Source organism: Girardinichthys multiradiatus, chromosome 2, assembly GCF_021462225.1.
Source record: "Girardinichthys multiradiatus isolate DD_20200921_A chromosome 2, DD_fGirMul_XY1, whole genome shotgun sequence".
Taxonomy (NCBI): Eukaryota; Metazoa; Chordata; class Actinopteri; order Cyprinodontiformes; family Goodeidae; genus Girardinichthys; species Girardinichthys multiradiatus.
Genome location: NC_061795.1, coordinates 14,935,885 through 14,958,003, shown reverse-complemented (window position 1 = coordinate 14,958,003; position 22,119 = coordinate 14,935,885). Strand labels below are relative to the sequence as shown.

The window sequence follows — 22,119 nt, the reverse complement described above, 5'->3', positions numbered from 1 at the left end:
AAAAAAAAAAATCTGCATAATACCTTTATTGCACAGAACAACTTGAATGTATTTTCCATAGACTTCTTTTTCTTTTGTAGAAAGTTGGCTGGGACTATACATGGTGAATATAGTCCAGGGTCAAAATGAAAGAATGACAAAAAGAAAAAACAGATATCCCAGATCAAGTGGGTCTAAAAAATGGCTAGATACAGTAGCCACAGTTTGAACAAAGGGCATTCATATTCAGCAAGAGGGAGAACCATGAGCCACATCCAGTGTTTATTTTTTTCCTTTATGTTAAGCAGATTTCGCCAAAGCTGCTTCAGATTGCTCCATGGGTGAAACCATCTGTGTCAGTCCACCCATCTTCATATCCCATCCTTAATATCATCCACCATAGATACCTTTATCCCAACACACATTTGCAAAACCCAGATGTCCATAGCATGTACTTAAAAAGCTAAGGCTTTAACCCTTACATATAATATGCCGTATTGACTGGGGAGCACAATGTGCTTAAGTTCTTCCCCTCCCTCATGAAGCGGCACACCCATTCCTGGGGAGAAGCAAACCTGTAAGTGATCCAAGACGGTAACGTTTACATGGCTTTAATGGGAAAAAGGGGGGCATTTTCATGAATAATCATCAATTCCTTAAAAATCAAACAAACAAACAAATAATTATATTAAAAAAAAAAAAATCCAGAGAAGTAACCAACAATGACAGAAATATTCTACAGCTTTAGGAGCACATTGTGTTTCAAAACAGGAGCACCACAACAAGTAGTTCCTATTTCTTGGAATCATGTAGTGTTTTACATCCTGGTCCTCAAGGCACACTGTCTTGTGTTATTTGGATGTTTCCCTGGTTCAGGACACATCATTTCAATCGATGGCTGATTAACAGGCTTTTGCTGAACTTCAGTCATCTGAATCAGGTGTTGAAGCAGAGAAACATCTAACACATGTAGGGCAGTGTGCCTTGAGGACCATGGTTAATAAACACTGATGTAGAGCACAAAAGAATACTATTATGCACAATTCAAAAAGGTATGACCACAGAAGTGTTGGCGATTTCAGAATTATTTAATTTACCCACCTGACCTGTCATGAGGACAACCTGGATTAGAAACACAAAAAAAGTAACAAATGGATTTCTTAAATGTTTTAGCTGTCATCACCTAGATCTTCGATATTTGAAGTTTTATTTAGTCTGTAAATGCCTGACCAGATTCAATACCTAGGACCAACAGTTATCAGGCAACCCAGAGTGCCATATGGCCAAACAAGGTTATTCTCTTTGACCGCAGAATAGTTGTTACATCCATTGTTAAATGATTTATAAACAAAAAGTTTAATTTGATTTTGTACAGTCTTGTTTGGGTCCTTTCTTATTGGGTAAAAATGACTGTGGAGAACTATCAGAGTTAGCCATCTTTGAATACAATTCAGCATTGAAACAGAAAATTAACAGCCTGCTTTTATTCTCCTTTCCATCTGCAAACAATGCACTTCTAAAACGCAACTACTAACTTTATTTTGGAGCACTAAAAAGTAGTACTAAACTTACACTGTTATAAACAAAGGTGTTCATATTCAAAATCCCACCTTTGATTGTGATTTCATGGGTTTGAAATAACAATTGTGACATTTATCTTTTTAATTTTTATTACAGTTTGTGTTATCAAGAATTTCATGGTTTTGTATATTTGCAACAAATCATTCTCCAGCAGTGTGACACAAATACAGAAGGAAGGTGAAAAAGACCATAGGAAATTGTGTTAACATCTTAAACAAACATGTACGGGAATGTAGTCTGCTTGCATCTATGTATGTAATGTGTGTGTGTGTGTGTGTGTGTGTGTGTGTATGTATGTGTGTGTATCTGTGTGTGTATGTATGCTTTTATAATCTGTTTATATGTATATGCTCATTAAATTAACACTTAATCAATAGAAAACAAGAAATGTAATGAAATAAAAAAAGCACAAAAAATATCAGTGATCTAACTATGATCTGGCCCCATATTCTGGCTGTTTGGAGTGCTTTTTCTTCTTTTATGGTTTATTTGTTCCCAATTAATATCCAGAGCAATAGGATCTTTGTTTGACAAATCTGACTTTCAAATAATTCCCCCACAGGCGTTGTAAAAACCACCGTATCACTGGGTGTGGTTACATTCCCTCTCGTTTTTTTGTTTTTTTTTTGAGTCAGGAACTGGCCTCCTGTCAAGTCCACCAGTTAGAAAAAAAGCATTAATCTATGTTAACAGACCACTGGTTTGCAAAGGGAGAAAAGAAAATGTCTTCTTTTCTAATTTGTCTTTTGCTGAAGTCCAAAATTGATAAATGCCACATCTTTTTAAATCATTTTCATGTTGAACTTGCGAGGAGCATCTACTGTTGTGCTGCTCATGCCAGCGTCTGATTTTCGTGGCACATACTCAATCTCAATGTTGTGCTTTGTGTTGCCTTTACCTCTGCTCCAGAGGAACAGTAGTACCAGGCAAAACAGGACAACACCAAGAAAAGAGATGAAACCCATTGTGGTTGCAATAATTAATGTCTTTATATCAAATGGGAAAGGGACATTGGCTTTTGTATCGTTAGCACCAGTCTCAGTGGGTTGGTTAGATATGAAAGCAAACGTCTTGTTGGGTTGGTGTGGCCAGTCCGGTGAGTAACTATGAATATGTAGGTGAGCAAGAGAGGTGTCATTTCCGCCCGCATTGCTGGCTATACACAGATAGGTACCATTATCTTGAATCTGGGCATAGCGCACCTCAAGGGTGCCATCTGGCAACACAGAGAGCCTTCCAATTGTCTTGGAGGTGATAAACTTTTTCTGAGGAGAAAGCCACATAATTACTGGAGCAGGATCTCCATCTGCTTGGCAAGCAAAATGAACAATGGCTCCCTCGTCAACAAATTTCTGCTGGGCTTTACGATCCCTAACCCTGGACTTGCGACATGTAAAGTAGTTTGGCTGCAGAACATCCGGGAAGTCTTTGAACTCTTTCCCTTGGACAAACTCGGGAGATGCGCAGGTGGGCTGCTGCTTGTTAAAGTTCAGTCTCCATCGCCTTCGGAAAATCCATAAGAGGCGGCAGTCACAAGCCAGGGGATTATTGTACAAGGCCAGGGTTTCCAGATTTCCAACTGAATGGAAAGCAGACTCCTCCAACGTTGTAAGAGTGTTCCCAGACACATTAAGTATTTTCAGGTAGTTTAGACCTCGGAAAGAATATGGCTCAATCATTGCTAATCTTCCTCCAACCAGGTGAAACTCCTGTAGACGCAGAAGGTCATGCAGCTTATTTCCCTCTATGGTATGGATAGGATTATATGAAAGGTTAAGAAATCGCAAATAAACCAAGTGCTGCAGGGCTACATAAGGGATTGTGGTCAGGTTGGTGTTGGCAATGGTTAGAGAGGTGAGATTTAATCCATACAAACAGTTTGTGGTCATGGTATCCAAGTATGGCCAATTAGCTATTTCCAGCACTTTCAGCCGATAGAGCCGTTTAAAAGAGTAATCCCGTATGGAATTGATGTTGAGGTGACGCAGCCTGAGCGTAATCAAACTGTGGAGGTGGGTGAAAGCTTCTGTTGGCACAGAAGACAAGTTGCACTTCTCAAGACTCAGGTGTTCAAGGCTGTTAAGGCCATGAAAAGCACGATGAGCGATGAAAACCAGATCATTATCACCCACCTCTAAAGACCGAAGGTTGTACAAATCTTGGAACATATAGTCTAACAGGATGACAATTTTGTTTTCACTTATGTCCAGCTCTGTGAGATTGCTCAGGCCAGTAAATACACCCAGCTGGATTAGTTTAAGCTTGTTGCTACGCAATCCCAATGTTCGCAAGCCATACAGGTTATTGAATGCTCCAGGTTCAATTGTGGAGATAGTGTTCTCACTGAGCTCCAGATGTTCCAGGTTAGGAAAGTTGACAAACTCGTCTGGATTAATCGTTCTGATGCGATTCTTGCTAAGGTCCAGCAGTTTTGTTTCTGCAGGAATGCCCTCAGGGACTGTCATGAGCTTCTTACGATGGCACATCACTGAGCGCTCTGGAACATTACACTCACAGCGTGATGGACATCCTGTGGTGGAACCTGAAAGCACGGTGCCCAGCATTAGGATCAGAATAGGCTGCCAGCAAGCCACCAGGTAGCTGTGCCCAGTCGCTTCCCTGGCCACCATCTTATCGGTTACCTGGGTAGACACAGAGACATGGCAAATAGTTTGTTAGAAAATTAAACATTAATAATCTTGACTTATTCCTTTATTAGTTCATTTTAATAAAGGAATACAAACATAGGGGTTTATGTGATTTGAATTCATAGTGGTTTTAACCTTTTTAGGTTTGATCCATTGGGACTGACATTTTTAAGCATTAAGTTTGTGCAACAATCATAGGAGATAAGAGGATGCCCTTCTCATAGGACTCCAGTGCATAGAACAGGACAGATAGTATGACATCTATTACAATGGGCAGGCGTAAGATGAATACATGTTACAGGTTACAGTGAATTGACAGTTTAGAATTCTGTACGTTGCACTAGACTCAAAAGGTCTTTTAAATGCACATGGGTGATGTTAAATGCAAAGCCCTACATAGGAGTCACAGTGACATAAAAGAGGAAGTCATGATTATGGCGCCAGATTTAAAGGTGTAATCATTCGGGGAATCTACATTCGCCTTGCTGTTTCACCCCCATTGAGTCTACAGTGGACCGCAGAGCATTATTTCCACAGATCACCTTTCAGAAACTCAATCAGTATATGCTATCCCTTAGACAAGAAGTAATAAGACACAGTTTCAGATGGAATTAACTGCATTTTTTAGTAATCCACATCATGCTGTGTCACAAAACCCTCTTGGGATAAAATAAAGACAATGCAAAACTAGGGAACTGGATAGACAAAGATAAGGTTCAAGAGCAAAACAAAAAGTCATACTTGATTTTAATATTAGTGGTTTCAGTGTTCCTATGAGTTAAATCCATGATTATTGGACACTTTGTAGACAAATTTAAATAACAGGGTTAGGATCAGATTCTTTGTATAAGGGGTTTGGCATTAATATTTGTTTACTATATGTTTCAGGATTTGTACAAACAGGACAAAGGTATTTCCTGCTAATTCAGCAAAGGATGCTGCACACTTTTGTGCTTTGAGAGACAGTGGACCATAATAAAAAAACAACAATTACATATATACTTGTATATATATATATAATTGTATATATATATATATATATATACAGGTCCTTCTCAAAATATTAGCATATTGTGATAAAGTTCATTATTTTCCACAATGTAATGATGAAAATTGAACATTCATATATTTTAGATTCATTGCACACTAACTGAAATATTTCAGGTCTTTTATTGTCTTAATACGGATGATTGTGGCATACAGCTCATGAAAACCCAAAATTCCTATCTCACAAAATTAGCATATTTCATCCGACCAATAAAAGAAAAGTGTTTTTAATACAAAAAACATCAACCTTCAAATAATCATGTACAGTTATGCACTCAATACTTGGTTGGGAATCCTTTGGCAGAAATGACTGCTTCAATGCGGCGTGGCATGGAGGCAATCAGCCTGTGGCACTGCTGAGGTCTTATGGAGGCCCAGGATGCTTCGATAGCGGCCTTTAGCTCATCTAGAGTGTTGGGTCTTGAGTCTCTCAACGTTCTCTTCACAATATCTCACAGATTCTCTATGGGGTTCAGGTCAGGAGAGTTGGCAGGCCAATTGAGCACAGTGATACCATGGTCACTAAACCATTTACCAGTGGTTTTGACACTGTGAGCAGGTGCCTGGTCGTGCTGAAAAATGAAATCTTCATCTCCATAAAGCTTTTCAGCAGATGGAAGCATAATGTGCTCCAAAATCTCCTGATATCTAGCTGCATTGACCCTGCCCTTGATAAAACACAGTGGACCAACACTAGCAGCTGACATAGCAACCAGACCATCACTGACTGTGGGTACTTGACACTGGACTTCTGGCATTTTGGCATTTCCTTCTCCCCAGTCTTCCTCCAGACTCTGGCACCTTGATTTCCGAATGACATGCAGAATTTGCTTTCATTCGAAAAAAGTACTTTGGACCACTGAGCAACAGTCCAGTGCTGCTTCTCTGTAGCCCAGGTCAGGCACTTCTGCCGCTGTTTCTGGTTCAAAAGTGGCTTGACCTGGGGAATGCGGCACCTGTAGCCCATTTCCTGCAAACGCCTGTGCACGGTGGCTCTGGATGTTTCTACTCCAGACTCAGTCCACTGCTTCTGCAGGTCCCCCAAGGTCTGGAATCGGCCCTTCTCCACAATCTTCCTCAGGGTCCGGTCACCTCTTCTCGTTGTTCAGCGTTTTCTGCCACACTTTTTCCTTCCCACAGACTTCCCACTGAGGTGCCTTGATACAGCACTCTGGGAACAGCCTATTCGTTCAGAAATTTCTTTCTGTGTCTTACCTTCTTGCTTGAAGGTGTCAACAGTGGCCTTCTGGACAGCAGTCAGGTCGGCAGTCTTACCCATGATTGGGGTTTTGAGTGATGAACCAGGCTGGGAGTTTTAAAGGCCTCAGGAATCTTTTGCAGGTGTTTAGAGTTAACTCGTTGATTCAGATGATTAGGTTCATAGCTCGTTTAGAGACCCTTTTAATGATATGCTAATTTTGTGAGATAGGAATTTTGGGTTTTCATGAGCTGTATGCCACAATCATCCGTATTAAGACAATAAAAGACCTGAAATATTTCAGTTAGTGTGCAATGAATCTAAAATATATGAATGTTAAATTTTCATCATTACATTATGGAAAATAATTAACTTTATCACAATATGCTAATATTTTGAGAAGGACCTGTAATTATAGCGAGGAGAAATATCACTTGTGGTGTGACGTTATTGCCAGGCGGGCGATCACTAATAACTTTTCCCCTCAGTGCATCAGTGGACAGCTGGACTGCAGAATAACAACAAAAAGTGGGTGGAATGTGGCGGGTGTTGTGGATTGCACAGCTTAATTTCATTTAATTTTGCCTGAGGTCAAAGTTCAGATTGGGGATTTGATGATACCATCTGTAATCAAGTAATGTCAAAACACACCGCGGGGTTTGTTTGAGATCAAAGACCTGTGACAAAGCCTGCTGGGCTTTATTCAGCCCCAAGCCATATGTGATTAGTCTTATTCCTTAACTACATCGATTGAGTCAGTGCTGAGTGCAGGGACCACAGATATAGAGGGGTGCCAGTGCATTGGGTGGCATGCTAAGATACCTAAGAAGCAGTGACCCTGGGCTTGGCCCTATCTGTCGATCTTTATCATGTGACATTTACATAGTGGGTATCAGGAAAAGAGAAGATATAACTTCCACTTCTGTTACCCAGGATTATAATCTCTTGTTGTTGAAGTTTTACGTTGCAAATTCAGCAGATTATTTGCCACTGTCTGGCATTTTAACGAATCCACAGTAGTCTGATAATAAAAAATTCAAAAAATGAAACAAGAGAACAAAGATAGACTAAACAGGACTGATGCAGATAAATGACAGCTAATGTCAATTCTGATTTGAATTGATGAGGATTGACAGAAAATGAAGAACCACCAGTCAAGAATAAATAACTTAATACGAGACCGGTGTGATAATAAGCAAATTAGGTCGAGATGTATGGGCAGAGCGGAAAAAGACAAACACAGACAGTTCAAGAAACAGGAAATACCCTATTAAAACCACAGCAACAAACAGGACCTAGATAAAGCCAAAAATAGAATCACAACTTCAAATTCATGCAAAATAAGAACATGAAAAGCATACACGCTATGACAGAATCTGGCTACTTCTTTAGGGATTTCAACAGTAAGCAGTGTAAATAGTATTTCTTATCTCTAGGCAAGGCCAGGTGAAAATAATTTTGCTCATAGCCACAGCAGCAAAATTTAGGAAAATACAGACAGACACATTAAGATGAAAAATAACCTCCACTGGTAAACATTAACAGAACTGTATGGTTAATGATCTTGCATTATCGTTCCCTCACAGGCCTCCAGCCTGAATGCAGCTCTTCATTGCAATCAGCGAGTTCCCAGAGAATTACATTATTGCATTATTGAGGCGGAGTAAGGGGGGTTGGGGGTTGGGGGGGGGGGAGAATAAGCCTACTGAGCTCAATAAACAAGGACCCATTGGTCCAAGACCAATAACTAGATAAATGAAAGGAAGGAGCAGTGCTTTTGCGCCAACATCTATGGGGATCTTAAGGACATTGCTTCACACATGAGGCAAATGGCACCCTATGCTGTTCTTACAATGGAGTGGCATTAATGCAATCATAATGTTACAGTTACTACTCAAGCTAGTAATATATATTTATTTTAGGGTCTTGATGAGAAGCTAAAGAATTTATTTAAAATATAAGTTTTTTCTGACCACATGGATCAGAGTAATGCAGAGCTGCCACTCTCACACCAGTTGCTGCACACTGCGGTTCAGCTGGCTGAAAGAAGGGAAATACAATTTTCTTTTATATACAGAACAGAAAAATCCAACAGTGTGTTAGAATGCTCAGTGCAATAAGCCCTTGGAAACTTTCATTACAATTTTGTCAGTCATATAATTTTCAGCTTAAATTAATGTGCTAAAATAATAATAAAATAATAAAAAAACATTGTTACTACTAATTAATTATTTTTTAAACTGAAACAATAATTGTTTATTTTATGCTTTTAATAAAATAAATAAACCATGTGGTACATTTTGTCTTAAATGCCTCAGTTCATACCATGATGTAATAATATTTTTACATAAGGTAGAAGCTTTAGTTCATGCTGAGCGAAAACTAATAAGGTCATTAAAAAAGTATAATTAATGTCTCAAAATATATATATATATATATTTTACCAATTTAAAGTTTTGGAACATATTAAATAAACCTAAAAAAACTTTATAAGACCTTAAGTCACAAACCATATGGCAGCCGTAGGTACTAAAACCTACAAAATCAAATATATAAAAAACAGTATTTTAAGAAAAGAGATTCAACTGCAAAAAAATGCATGTTTTCTAAAACATTCTTGTTTCTGCAATTTTGTTTCGTGAATGTGGTTCATTGTTGTGTTTGGATTGCCATAGAGATATATTGCTTTAATATACCCTTCAGCATGACAGTTTTTGCTGTCTACATAATATCTAAGGTCCTGGAAATATCTAAGACCAGTTTCATTGTCCCACACACTAAACAGGCTTAATGTCTACACCTATTGTACATTGCTGATTTGTTCTCTGTTTATCTGTCTGCCCCTATTAAATTGATCAAAATAGGCACAATCAAACACAAACAGGGAGAAGACACATCCATATCCCAAAGCTTTAGTTTACCTGTCACAAGACATCACTCCAGAGCCCTTTTAAATACCATTGTTAAATACCTGTAAGCTGCTGGGAAATCCATGAGATGATGCTGACGTTATCTGCAGCACAAAGTGTTAAAAGCCTTTAAAGCCTCTTCCTTGGCAAACTGCTTAGTCAGCTGCCAGGCTAATCCTCAATGGCCAAATGCTGGAGTGGATTTTTATTTATTTGACTATATTATGCGGCTTTGAAGGTTTTTTCTAGAACATTTAGTTGTAAATGTGCAACCTCATTCTCGTACGCTCTTAAGATGGATAAAAAATATTGCCGGCCATCAGTTTTCATTATTTAAAAATGAGCCAGTCTAGATGATGATGACATGAAGCTAGATGCAGATAGTAAAAGCATTAATTAAATATTGATCAAACCAGTTTGATTCATAAAGTAGTAGCCTCCAGTTATAGAAACTAAGTACACAGTAGCAGCCACAATTTAGCCCAATTCATTTTATTCATTAGTCTTTGACCTTTAGCTTCCTAAATAAGATAACTTTCACATACTCAGGTGTTGGCTAGCTGAATTTTCAGGAGCGAGGATACCCTTCTGTCATTGAAAGAGCTAAGCTGCCTACTGGGATTGCCAGCTAGATGTGGACCTATGAAATGGCAGGGCTTAAAGGTAAACCGACTACCGACAGATGGACAGTATAGCCCTAATCCAGGCAAAGAAGCTGGTTGATGCAACAAGGTGAAGAATTCCAACAGTGCACAGCTGTTGTTCTGACAAAACTCTGCCCTGAAGCCTGTTGACATCCCCCCTAAATTTCACCTCACACTAGGGTCATTTATCAGTTCTGTGCAGGTGATCTGGTCACTGATGTCTCATTTTACCTGGAGATGGTTATATCCACAAGAAGTGTCTGCTTAGCATGAAAAAGATATCTAAAACCAGAATGACAGGTCAAGCTGAAAACTTAAGTGTAAATATATTGCATTTGGAGTCCCTGATACCTTCAGATTTAAAGTAGGAAGTGAGTGTTGAAGTCACTCATGAACACATTTATTTTGTGCTTCAGTACAAGTAGAGTTACTGTGAGCAACGGAAGAGGCTGTACCTCATTTGATGTTGCATCCATTTGGGACTGATTAGAGTCACCTTTCCGGCAGAGCTGCACAGAGAAGTCGGTTGGTGAGCAGAATCTGAATGCACCATACATAACCGTCACCAGGTCACTCTTCAGTTTACGAAGTGAGGAAAACTCTAAGTTATCCACTTACAGGTCCTTCTCAAAATATTAGCATATTGTGATGAAGTTCATTATTTTCAATAATGTAATGATGAAAATTTAACATTCATATATTTTAGATTCATTGCACACTAACTGAAATATTTCAGGTCTTTTATTGTCTTAAGACGGATGATTTTGGCATACAGCTCATGAAAACCCAAAATTCCTATCTCACAAAATTAGCATATCATTAAAAGGGTCTCTAAACGAGCTATGAACCTAATCATCTGAATCAACGAGTTAACTCTAAACACCTGCAAAAGATTCCTGAGGCCTTTAAAACTCCCAGCCTGGTTCATCACTCAAAACCCCAATCATGGGTAAGACTGCCGACCTGACTGCTGTCCAGAAGGCCACTATTGACGCCCTCAAGCAAGAGGGTAAGACACAGAAAGAAATTTCTGAACGAATAGGCTGTTCCCAGAGTGCTGTATCAAGGCACCTCAGTGGGAAGTCTGTGGGAAGGAAAAAGTGTGGCAGAAAACGCTGCACAACGAGAAGAGGTGACCGGACCCTGAGGAAGATTGTGGAGAAGGGCCAATTCCAGACCTTGGGGGACCTGCGGAAGCAGTGGACTGAGTCTGGAGTAGAAACATCCAGAGCCACCGTGCACAGGCGTGTGCAGGAAATGGGCTACAGGTGCCGCATTCCCCAGGTCAAGCCACTTTTGAACCAGAAACAGCGGCAGAAGTGCCTGACCTGGGCTACAGAGAAGCAGCACTGGACTGTTGCTCAGTGGTCCAAAGTACTTTTTCGGATGAAAGCAAATTCTGCATGTCATTCGGAAATCAAGGTGTCAGAGTCTGGAGGAAGACTGGGGAGAAGGAAATGCCAAAATGCCAGAAGTCCAGTGTCAAGTACCCACAGTCAGTGATGGTCTGGGGTGCCGTGTCAGCTGCTGGTGTTGGTCCACTGTGTTTTATCAAGGGCAGGGTCAATGCAGCTAGCTATCAGGAGATTTTGGAGCACTTCATGCTTCCATCTGCTGAAAAGCTTTATGGAGATGAAGATTTCATTTTTCAGCACGACCAGGCACCTGCTCACAGTGCCAAAACCACTGGTAAATGGTTTACTGACCATGGTATCACTGTGCTCAATTGGCCTGCCAACTCTCCTGACCTGAACCCCATAGAGAATCTGTGAGATATTGTGAAGAGAACGTTGAGAGACTCAAGACCCAACACTCTGGATGAGCTAAAGGCCACTATCGAAGCATCCTGGGCCTCCATAAGACCTCAGCAGTGCCACAGGCTGATTGCCTCCATGCCACGCCGCATTGAAGCAGTCATTTCTGCCAAAGGATTCCCGACCAAGTATTGAGTGCATAACTGTACATGATTATTTGAAGGTTGACGTTTTTTGTATTAAAAACACTTTTCTTTTATTGGTCGGATGAAATATGCTAATTTTGTGAGATAGGAATTTTGGGTTTTCATGAGCTGTATGCCACAATCATCCGTATTAAGACAATAAAATACCTGAAATATTTCAGTTAGTGTGCAATGAATCTAAAATATATGAATGTTAAATTTTCATCATTACATTATTGAAAATAATGAACTTTATCACAATATGCTAATATTTTGAGAAGGACCTGTACTGTATCAGTGAGGTGTTTATAAATTTGGTAAAGGAAACTGCAAAAACTGTCAGAAGCTATTTTAAAAAAAGAAAGTATGTGTTTTTCTCTCATTTCTACCATTTCAGAATTTTGCATTCTTAGGCATTTAGGATCCACCTTTTTAGATACAAAGAGAAGTCATCTGTGACATGATATTAAATTCCCTTTATAAAATTATGTCAAATTGCCTAAGAAGTAAACTGACCAGGGCATGACTTCAGCAAATAGACCATAAATAGACGTAAACGTATTACAGAAAGCTGTTATGTTTTGTTATGTTGTGCTCATTTTCCAACAGAAAATGCTGGATTTCAAAATGTTGGCAGCCTTATACACAGAGACTGAGGTGAACATGTAAACTTATTAATTGCTTATATTTGAAACAAATGTTAACGCTAAGTTTTGTACTAAATTAGTGAATGACTGTTTTAGACTGACTACTTTCTCTCTCTCACACATGCTATCTTTAAATAAATAATGATAACCTAAGGCATGAAGGTTAGGAAGAAATATTATGCATGATGTTAATCATTAGTCTTCTACTTAAATTTGTCTCAGCAAGTCAAACAGCCCCTTAAGTAAGAACATTTCCTTCTCAATGCTGTATTGAATTAGAAGTAATATTTCACTTTAAAAAATTTTCTGTGTTATCCATCTTAATTATTTGACAAGATTATTTTGAATAATAGAGTCACTGAATAAATGTGGTGCGTATTGTCTACTTCATAACAATATAATCATTGTATTATTGTTTTTAAAACAATTCTAAATTATAATTAAAAATATGTAACTAATAGGTTACAGTAAGGGAGAATATAACCAAAAAGTAGGAATACCTTTACAGGTTTTGTGTGTCTATAAATGTTCTGAAGCTGCAGCACTAAAGATGTAGCTCTGTTCAGCTTAATTTAGGCACATCATTTAATTTAATAATTAAGCCTTCAACAAATTTAGATTAATGACCTAACAAATCTGGAAACTAAAATGTTGTAGGATCATAATTTTATAGAATGTACACAGAGAAGTTACTAGCTGTTGAAGCAAATTTCTAAAACTAAACTAGAATTTGTAATGTTCATATATGTTCAAAATTGTATTAGAAGAAGCCAAGGAAAAAAACAAACAAACATTGCAATCTTGTACTGACTGAAAGTGTTGACATGTGATTTAACAGATGCAATGCTTGTGCATGAGGTTCCCTGTAGTGAGGTGTTCCTTTTCACACAGAGGCTAATAGAAAGATGCATTACAGGCCAGTCACTGACACACATACACACACACGTGCGTAAAATGTCTGCTTGGTATGTACTATGATGTCTTGCACCCCCACTATGAGCTCTGATCTTCAGGATTGGGGACAAGCAGCTGACTGAGCCTCACAGGGCTGAGGTAGTTAAACATGGACTTTGCACAGAACGCCGCAGGAAATGCCAGTGCTCAGAGTTCCAAAAGCCATGAACAAAAAGCTGCAACAAATCTTCGCCAATAAATGCAGGAAACAATAACTGCTGATGGTCAAAGGGCTTGAGTGTTTTGGTTGTGTGGGCTTTGTGTAGATCAAAAGATTGCCAAAAAATCTTTCTTTATTTTTAGTCAGCATCTCTGGTCATGTTGGCTAATAACATTTTCAGATCACAAACGTTGTTTTGCTGAGTATATAAATGGCAGCAAAAGGATACAAAGCCTTAATTGTCACCCAAATGACACATTATCAGTAAAACAGAGGAAACAAGTTTAATGCAGAAGATCTTTATAATTGTGGGGATATGCTACCAAAAGGATCCTTAGGGTGATTATATCATATTCCTACTTGTCGTCTTCCGCTTCATCCGGGACCGGGTCGCGGGGTGATTATATGATATTGACAAATCAGTGACACCAAATTTGGTGTTAAAATAACATGAAGCTTATAGAGGATCAAATTATAACAAAGAAAACAATTCTAACAAATAAATTATAGTTTTATACAGGTAGATTTGACATATGCTCTGATTTTACCACAGAATGTTCCACACATAATGATGTGCTAGTTTTTTTCTGATATAACAAAGCACACCTAGGTCACGCAAAGCACACCTCTCTTATGTCTGGTTCACACAGCAGGATTTTTATACAAACGAGCACACAGGCTGTTGAACGTGACATGTAGCTAATCAGAAGGCGAGGTGACAGAAACACGGAAGGGAATTGCTCTGCACTCACAACTGATTTTGGGAGGTTTTGCGAGATTTCCCGTCTGACATCTTAATGTTTGTGAGTGAAATCTGTTTATGTGTGGTGTGTTGTGTTTGCTATGTGACTGGACACCACACACAGTAGGAACTGTTATATTTATACATTTTTATTGTTACGTGTGGAGTCTCTCAGGTTTTGAAAATTAACCGAACAATTTGAAAATCCTCCTGTGTGAACCAGGCATTAAGTGAGGAAGTAGAACTCAACGATTCCTCTTTATTTTACTAGTTTGTTGTCCAAAAAAGATATAAGAAGCTATTTAAAAGAAAAAAACTATTTTCTACTCAGGCATGTTGGCTGTTCGTTCAGACTGCTAAAACAGACAGCTAGATTTTGGTGGATGGTAAACTTTTTTTTTGCAGTTTTGGTTATTTTGTCCCAAACCTTTCAGGTACAAAAATATACCATCTACCTTCGCATGTCAGTGAATTGACCCAGAGGCGACATCAGGAAATACCAGGAATACTGGACGTTTTAGGCCAAAGTTTCATGTTTTTTGAGCTTTCAGCCTATGAATATGCAGGATTTAGAGATGTTAGAAGCCTTTTGGGAATATTTGAGTTAATATTAGCAAAGGCATACTCTAGGTTGTACACACAGAGACAGCTTGTTTACAGTTAGCAGTGCTAACTGTGCTAATTACTAGCAAAAGATGTTTAAAATATCAAATCAATTTGTCTTTTTGTTGTATATGTCAAATCCTGTTCTACAACAACTTCTCTCTCTCACACCTGGTGGGACGTTGCCTCGACAACTAATATGAATAATTATTGATCACTCATGACGGAAAACAAAAAAAAAAAAAAAATACTTTCAATGTCCTAAAAAGAAATTGCAAATTGTAGAATTGGAAGTACAAAAAAAAAGTACCTTTTTTTCTGATTTTCCTAAATTAAATAGGCAATTTCAATTCTCTCTTGAGGTTGAGGTGTTACAAATGATAAACTACATTTTTGCATCGTGCAGGCTCTTATCTTTCTCTATTGAGGCAATTGTTCATCTCGACTTTAGTAACCGCCTATGGGGTGAAGAATTGGCCAGGTTCTAAAACCTAGTATAATATAAAACATAAGTACCAACGTTATGACCGTCAAATATAAATAAAAAAAAAAGAATTTTTTTTTTCCCTGTGTTTGGTCTTTTAGGAGTTTAAGCGAAGACCAAGTAGATTCAAAGGTAAATCATTTTAATAGGTACTTACACTTATCTGGTAACTAACCATGGGTGTGATGAGTGGTGAACAACCACTCTTGATTTATGTATTGCAAAAGTGCACATTCCTTAGATTTGTAAGCATCATGAGTAAAATGGTTTAATGAACGAAAAATACAAAAGCTTATAGGCAGGCATGAGGTGAACAAAACCTGGTGCATGGAAACAATATCAAACAAGACAAGACATCCCAAAGAAAACATCAAACAGAGAACAACAGAAAAATGACCTAAAAGTACAAATTACACTAGATGAAGCAACACAAAAAAATAATTAACTAATAGGAAAAACACCTAATAATGAAAAATGAAAAGGGAAATGAACTGAAGAGGGACCAATATAAATAACAGGAAAATGACCAAAACACACACAAAAGAAAATCAAAACCCAAACATCTCTAGATGGTGACAGAACCTGCCAAATGTACACCAATTAAATAATGACATGCTGAAAGACATGCAGAATTTCAAAATAAAATTCCTTGACAAATCTTGCAAAACCATCACAACATATAACTGTTTTTCACTTAGAATAATACTTTATTAATAACTGTTATACAAATTAATAAAATGTATACCAAAATGTATATTTACATTTACTTTAAGACAATCACTTATGTAAATAAAAGTTCTCAACATAAAATTTCCAGTGAATGCATGAATTGGGAGTACACAGATCTTTCTCTCTTTCCCCAGATTTATAATGAATAATTAAAGCTATATCTTATTGGATGCTTGGACGTGTGATGGGCACAGTGTGAAAAGGCTCAGGGCCATACTGCCTTTAATTGTGAGTGGCATTTAAAGGCTTTCCTCCCAGTGTGTCGGAAAAAATGTCCACTTTGCTTAGCTGAGGCTCAGGCTCACAGCAAGGCCTTTTTAGAGGGAAATGAGCTGTAATTAGTTGATAAAGAGTCAACCCTGATGCAGAAAATACCATACCAGTGTACTGGGATCAGTGACCGGAGGATACTGCTGTTAACATACCATAGTGAAAAATAGATTAGGGACAAAACACAGAGGCCAAGGGAGATCTGACAATGCAGGGGTAGCTTGCAACTTTTATTATTGCAAGTGTTTATTTATGGTAAGCATAAAAGGTTTCAATTTACTTACACGATTAAGGTGAAATGAAAAAGATGCATTGGAACTATTTCACAGTTTGCTCAGTGTCTTTTTAGAACAGAGATTTATTTAAACTTCAAAACAAGAGAGAGAATACTATCTATAATCAGTCTGATGGATATTCATCTTAGAATAAATATATTTAAATATGCGAGTTCTAGCTAAAAATTAACTGCTACACTAATTTTTTAATATTGGTAATCAAGAGTAATGATAAATAAAAAAATATCTTAGGAAGATTTTTTTTCAGGATTTCAGAAGGTTGTTAGATGTAATTTCTTTAGACTTTGTCAGATTTTTAACTTTAACTTAAAGGAATGTCTTTTGTTTGGCCACTAATCCCTGTGAGTTTTTCAAGCTTCTAAACTCAGGGGTTGAACCTGAGAACTACACATAAAATAACTACTTAATTTAAAAGGATCTTAAAGCCTTTTGTTCTCCACTTGTCAGTCTTTCTCATTGTTTCTCATTGTTTCTCGTAATCGTAGGTAAAAAACAAAACGATAGCAACAATCGTAGGAAAAAAATTAAATCCAATCAGTAAACACACTCTGCCTAAGTTGCATTCAACCCTTTTCCGTGTGGAAGATGTTACTGAGAGAAGAAAACTCAAAGTTAGCTGTCTGCGGTATCATTGAGGTCTTAAAAAGGTGAAATCAGTAGAACCACTAATTCTAAGGAAACTGTATATTGAGGTATGTTTGAGGTTCATTTGCCATTTCACACATTTGGATTTTTTTGTCATTTCTTTTTAAAGTCAGTTTACAGAGTGAATTCTGTAATCATTTTCTTTTTGCTTTAAACTATTAGTAAAACCCTGTGGTACATCTTCAGCTCTCTCACTCACAGTGTAACAATACCTCTGCTTCTAATATAAATAATTAATAATCACTAATGGGAGGATGGGTAGAAATAAACATTTCGAACAATACTAAGGCCTATACATACTCCTCAAGAAGAGAAACGTGTTCTCTGTATCGCCTAACCTACAAGAGCAAAAATAACATTATATTGTTCTTGCAGATATTATTTGGAAATTCTTGTAGTTTGTTTAGGACACATATTCAGGGCAGAATTTCTTTATTGAATAGTGTCCAACAGGTCAGAAATTTGATGTGGTGTGGTTACTATGCTAATAAATGCTGCATTTGGAAGGACTCATAAGGACTTCCCATGAGTTTTGCACTTGAGTTTTCATAAGGTATAAAATATCCTTGCTTGAAAAAAAAGGCTTTGTTTTCTTTTTTGTTCTTAACACCTTCAGCAAAAGAAAAATGTTGTAGTAAGAATGTACAGGCCTTTAGTTTAAGTATTTTTTAGGAAAAATTAAAGAAGCTAAATCCAGAATTGTCAGGTCAAAGCTTTGGAAAAAACAGATTGGTCACAAATTTATGATCATTGCATGTATAAAATTAATTAAATAATTTATATCATTTCTTAATCTCTAGTCATGTTCAAAGTTATGTCATTCGACTAAGAATTTGCCTGATCTGTTGGGCTCAAATGGAATACACAACTTTCATAAGTGCTTTATACAAAAGCAAAGCTTCAATATCCACATGTACAGCTACATAAGATAATTGACCTTAATATTTTTATTTTTATTTTACACAGTGTTAGAAAAGGTCAAATCTACAGCTGTCCTGAGGGTTATCACGGAGTCACTCTCTTTTCCTATGGGCAGGGCTATTGGCTCTTGTGTCAGTGAGTGCTGACCCAGACTTTCATCTGTTGGCTTTTAGAGCTAATGAGAGTGGACCCAGAACATTTGAAATTCATAAAGCTCAAGACTCGGGATCCTTGTTCCCACTTAAACAAATCAGCTGATTGTTTATGCAAAGAACACGAAACCTGTTGAGTCAACTAGGCACAGTACACAACCAGAGACTAGAGTTTGCTTGGCCATTAATAGGATTGGCCACTAATGAAAAAGGCTTGAGACATAGTGATGCAAAAAAAGACCAGCATTAACATGCTAGCAAGTTTCGAGATGTAGGTTGATTGTGCGACTGTGCAATTAAACATACAATTTTTGGTAAATCTGTGATGCAGCATATTGTATTAATAAACCCTGTGAGTCTTATAAATACATGTCAAGATCGAGAACTTTTCTTTTAATTTTTACACCTCCACAATCTCCAGAGTGTTTAGTATGACTGGCTGATCCCACTGTTAATCTAGTGTAGAGATAGAAGCATTTAATCCATGTCCATTGAGAGATTGCCCAGAAAGATGAAGCCTAAATTAGCGAGATAAACCCCCACATAATGACATGTAGACACAGCCTAGGACATGAGGTCAAAGTAGAAACAAAAGAGAGGAAAACCAACAAAATGTCACGGTTTGTGTAGCGGAGGACCCCGGAATGCAGACGAGCAGGCAGCATGACGGTAAGTGAAATTATTTAATTAACAAAACTTACTACAGAACGTGATGGCAAAAACAGACGGGCAGGCAAGACAGGCTTGGCACGATCAAAGGGACAAGACATGAGCAGAGGTGGTGATCCAAAATGTTTCCACGAGGAATGAACAGAACAGAGGTGTACAGGGGTTGGACAATGAAACACCTGTCATTTTAGTGTGGGAGGTTTCATGGCTAAATTGGACCAGCCTGGTAGCCAGTCTTCATTGATTGCACATTGCACCAGTAAGAGCAGTGTGAAGGTTCAATTAGCAGGGTAAGAGCACAGTTTTGCTCAAAATATTGAAATGCACACAACATTATGGGTGACATACCAGAGTTCAAAAGAAGACAAATTGTTGGTGCACGTCTTGCTGGCGCATCTGTGACCAAGACAGCAAGTCTTTGTGATGTATCAAGAGCCACGGTATCAAGGGTAATGTCAGCATACCACCAAGGAGGACGAACCACATCCAACAGGATTAACTGTGGACGCAAGAGGAAGCTGTCTGAAAGGGATGTCTGGGTGCTAACCCGGATTGTATCCAAAAAACATAAAGCCACGGCTGTCCAAATCACGGCAGAATTAAATGTGCACCTCAACTCTCCTGTTTCCACCAGAACTGTCCATCGGGAGCTCCACATGGTCAATATACACAGCGGGGCTGCTATAGCCAAACCTTTGGTCACTTATGCCAATGTCAAATGTCGGTTTCAATGGTGTAAGGAGCGCAAATCTTGGGCTGTGGACACTGTGAAACATGTATTGTTCTCTGATGAGTCTACCTTTACTGTTTTCCCCACATCTGGGAGAGTTACGGTGTGGAGAAGCCCCAAAGAAGCGTACCACCCAGACTGTTGCATGCCCAGAGTGAAGCATGGGGGTGGATCAGTGATGGTTTGGGCTGCCATATCATGGCATTCCCTTGGCCCAATACCTGTGCTAGATGGGTTGCCAAGGACTACCGAACCATTCTTGAGGACCATGTGCGTCCAATGGTTCAAACATTGTATCCTGAAGGCAGTGCCGTGTATCAGGATGACAATGCACCAATACACACAGCAAGACTGGTGAAAGATTGGTTTAATGAACATGAAAGTGAAGTTGAATCTCCCATGGCCTGCACAGTCACCAGATTTAAATATTATTTAGCCACTTTGGGGTGTTTTGGAGGAGCAAGTCAGGAAATGTTTTCCTCCACCAGTATCACGTAGTGACCTGGCCACTATCCTGCAAGAAGTATGGCTTAAAATCCCTCTGACCACTGTGCAGGACTTGTATATGACATTCCCAAGACGAATTGACGCTGTATTGGTCACAAAAGGAGGCCCTACACCATACTCATAAATTATTGTGGTCTAAAACCAGGTGTTTCAGTTTCATTGTCCAACCCCTGTATATATGGAGCAAGAACCAGGTGAAACGAGGAGACTGAATGGTGCAGATGAACCGAATAAAGTTAATTGACAGACAGGAGAGAACAACATGTGGCTCAAGCAAAAGAGATTCTTGAATACAAACTCAAACACAACTACTAAACCATGAAACTAAAGCATAACCAGATCCAAAAAAGCTAACTTGACAAAACATGAACTAGAAGACAAAAACTAAAGCATGACTAGGAAAATAATAAACAGAAGCATGATTCAAAACCTTAACTGTGAGAAACATAAGAGAAAAAACCCGCAACCAAAAACCAAACAACCCCAAATCATAACACAAAAAGCTCTCATTTATACAATGGGCAAGATTGTCTTGGAAGACTCTAGAAGTGAAGTACGTTGAGTGGACGGGGAAAGGAGGCGTTTCACTACTACAGCTCTGGCAGGGAAGCAATGTCTCGCTATCTCAGCAATCCACCTGCTCCAAATTATCTCATAAGAAGCTTTAGGAAAAATGCTGACCTTCATGTAATCAAAGATTATGCATGGGAAAACAACAACAGTTTTGGAGTGCTTAAGCAACAGAACTCAAGGGAGATCCAAGCAATTAAAGGCAAAATTACTTGTCTAAGCTGTCCCTCCATTTCCTCTGTTTGATTGCCTGCTATAGAAGTGGGGGTCATGAATATAGTAAGAAGAAGAGATTTTCAGCTGTCTAGCTCAAATGTTCAGAGTGGTGCTAAAGGACAGACAACATGCTTTTTGAAAGACAATGAAAAAATGTCACATGCTAGGTGAATAATTGAATTGTACTTTATAGAAATACCAGGTGGCTTTAAGGAATCATTGTGGTTTTATAAAGTTTTACAAGTAATTGTAATTTTGCTTAGAGCACTCTGAAAGAAACAATTCTTAGCAGACTTAGCTAATGACCACTCAAAAAGATAAAAAAGCTAATTTTCACTACATAAACAACCTAACACTGTACTGCAATTTCAGGATATGATGAATAATTTTCACAGCTTCTCTCTTTTGAATCATTCAGTTATAGTAGATACATCTATAGTATAACTGGAACACAAAAAATACTTTTATTTCTTTTCCGGAAAACTAAAAATGTCTCATCATCGGGTCTTTCAGCAGGATGACGATCCACATCATATGGCCTAATCAACACAGAAATGATGCAGCCAGACACTAATTGCACTTTGCTCTCAACCTTACAATGTCATTATTGCTATGCTAACAGCACCTCTCTCTCCCTAAAGCCTTTATTTCTCAAGATGTCATAATGCAGTTTCCATTGAGGTTGCTTCGTAAGTTTCTGTGCTTCATCTGCCCTTGTTTGTAACACATCACTGATACTGAAAATAGCTTACTTTTAGTCTCTTTTACTCTGTAACTGCATCCACACTGAAGGGAGTTGTCACCACAATCTAGTTAGTCTGATGGGTTCACAGATTGGAAAAAGATTGGGGATTTGAGTTTCTGACTGGTTGGTCAAGC

General features: G+C 38.3%; 1 protein-coding gene across 4 annotated transcripts in view; it reads right to left on the bottom strand.

Moving 5' to 3' along the window:
- Nucleotides 1-1,520: 1,520 nt before the first annotated feature.
- lingo1a (leucine rich repeat and Ig domain containing 1a) overlaps nucleotides 1,521-22,119 on the bottom strand; it is a 270,502-nt gene continuing 249,903 nt past the window's right edge. For 3 of the 4 annotated variants that reach the window (XM_047347224.1, XM_047347210.1, XM_047347201.1), the window contains exon 2: nucleotides 1,521-4,202. In XM_047347224.1, coding sequence (XP_047203180.1) covers nucleotides 2,343-4,190 — 1,848 coding nt within the window. In that variant the 5' untranslated portion in view covers nucleotides 4,191-4,202 and the 3' untranslated portion in view covers nucleotides 1,521-2,342. Of the gene's footprint in view, nucleotides 4,203-19,565; nucleotides 19,588-22,119 lie in introns of those variants that run through there. The other variant, XM_047347218.1, reaches the window with a different exon arrangement.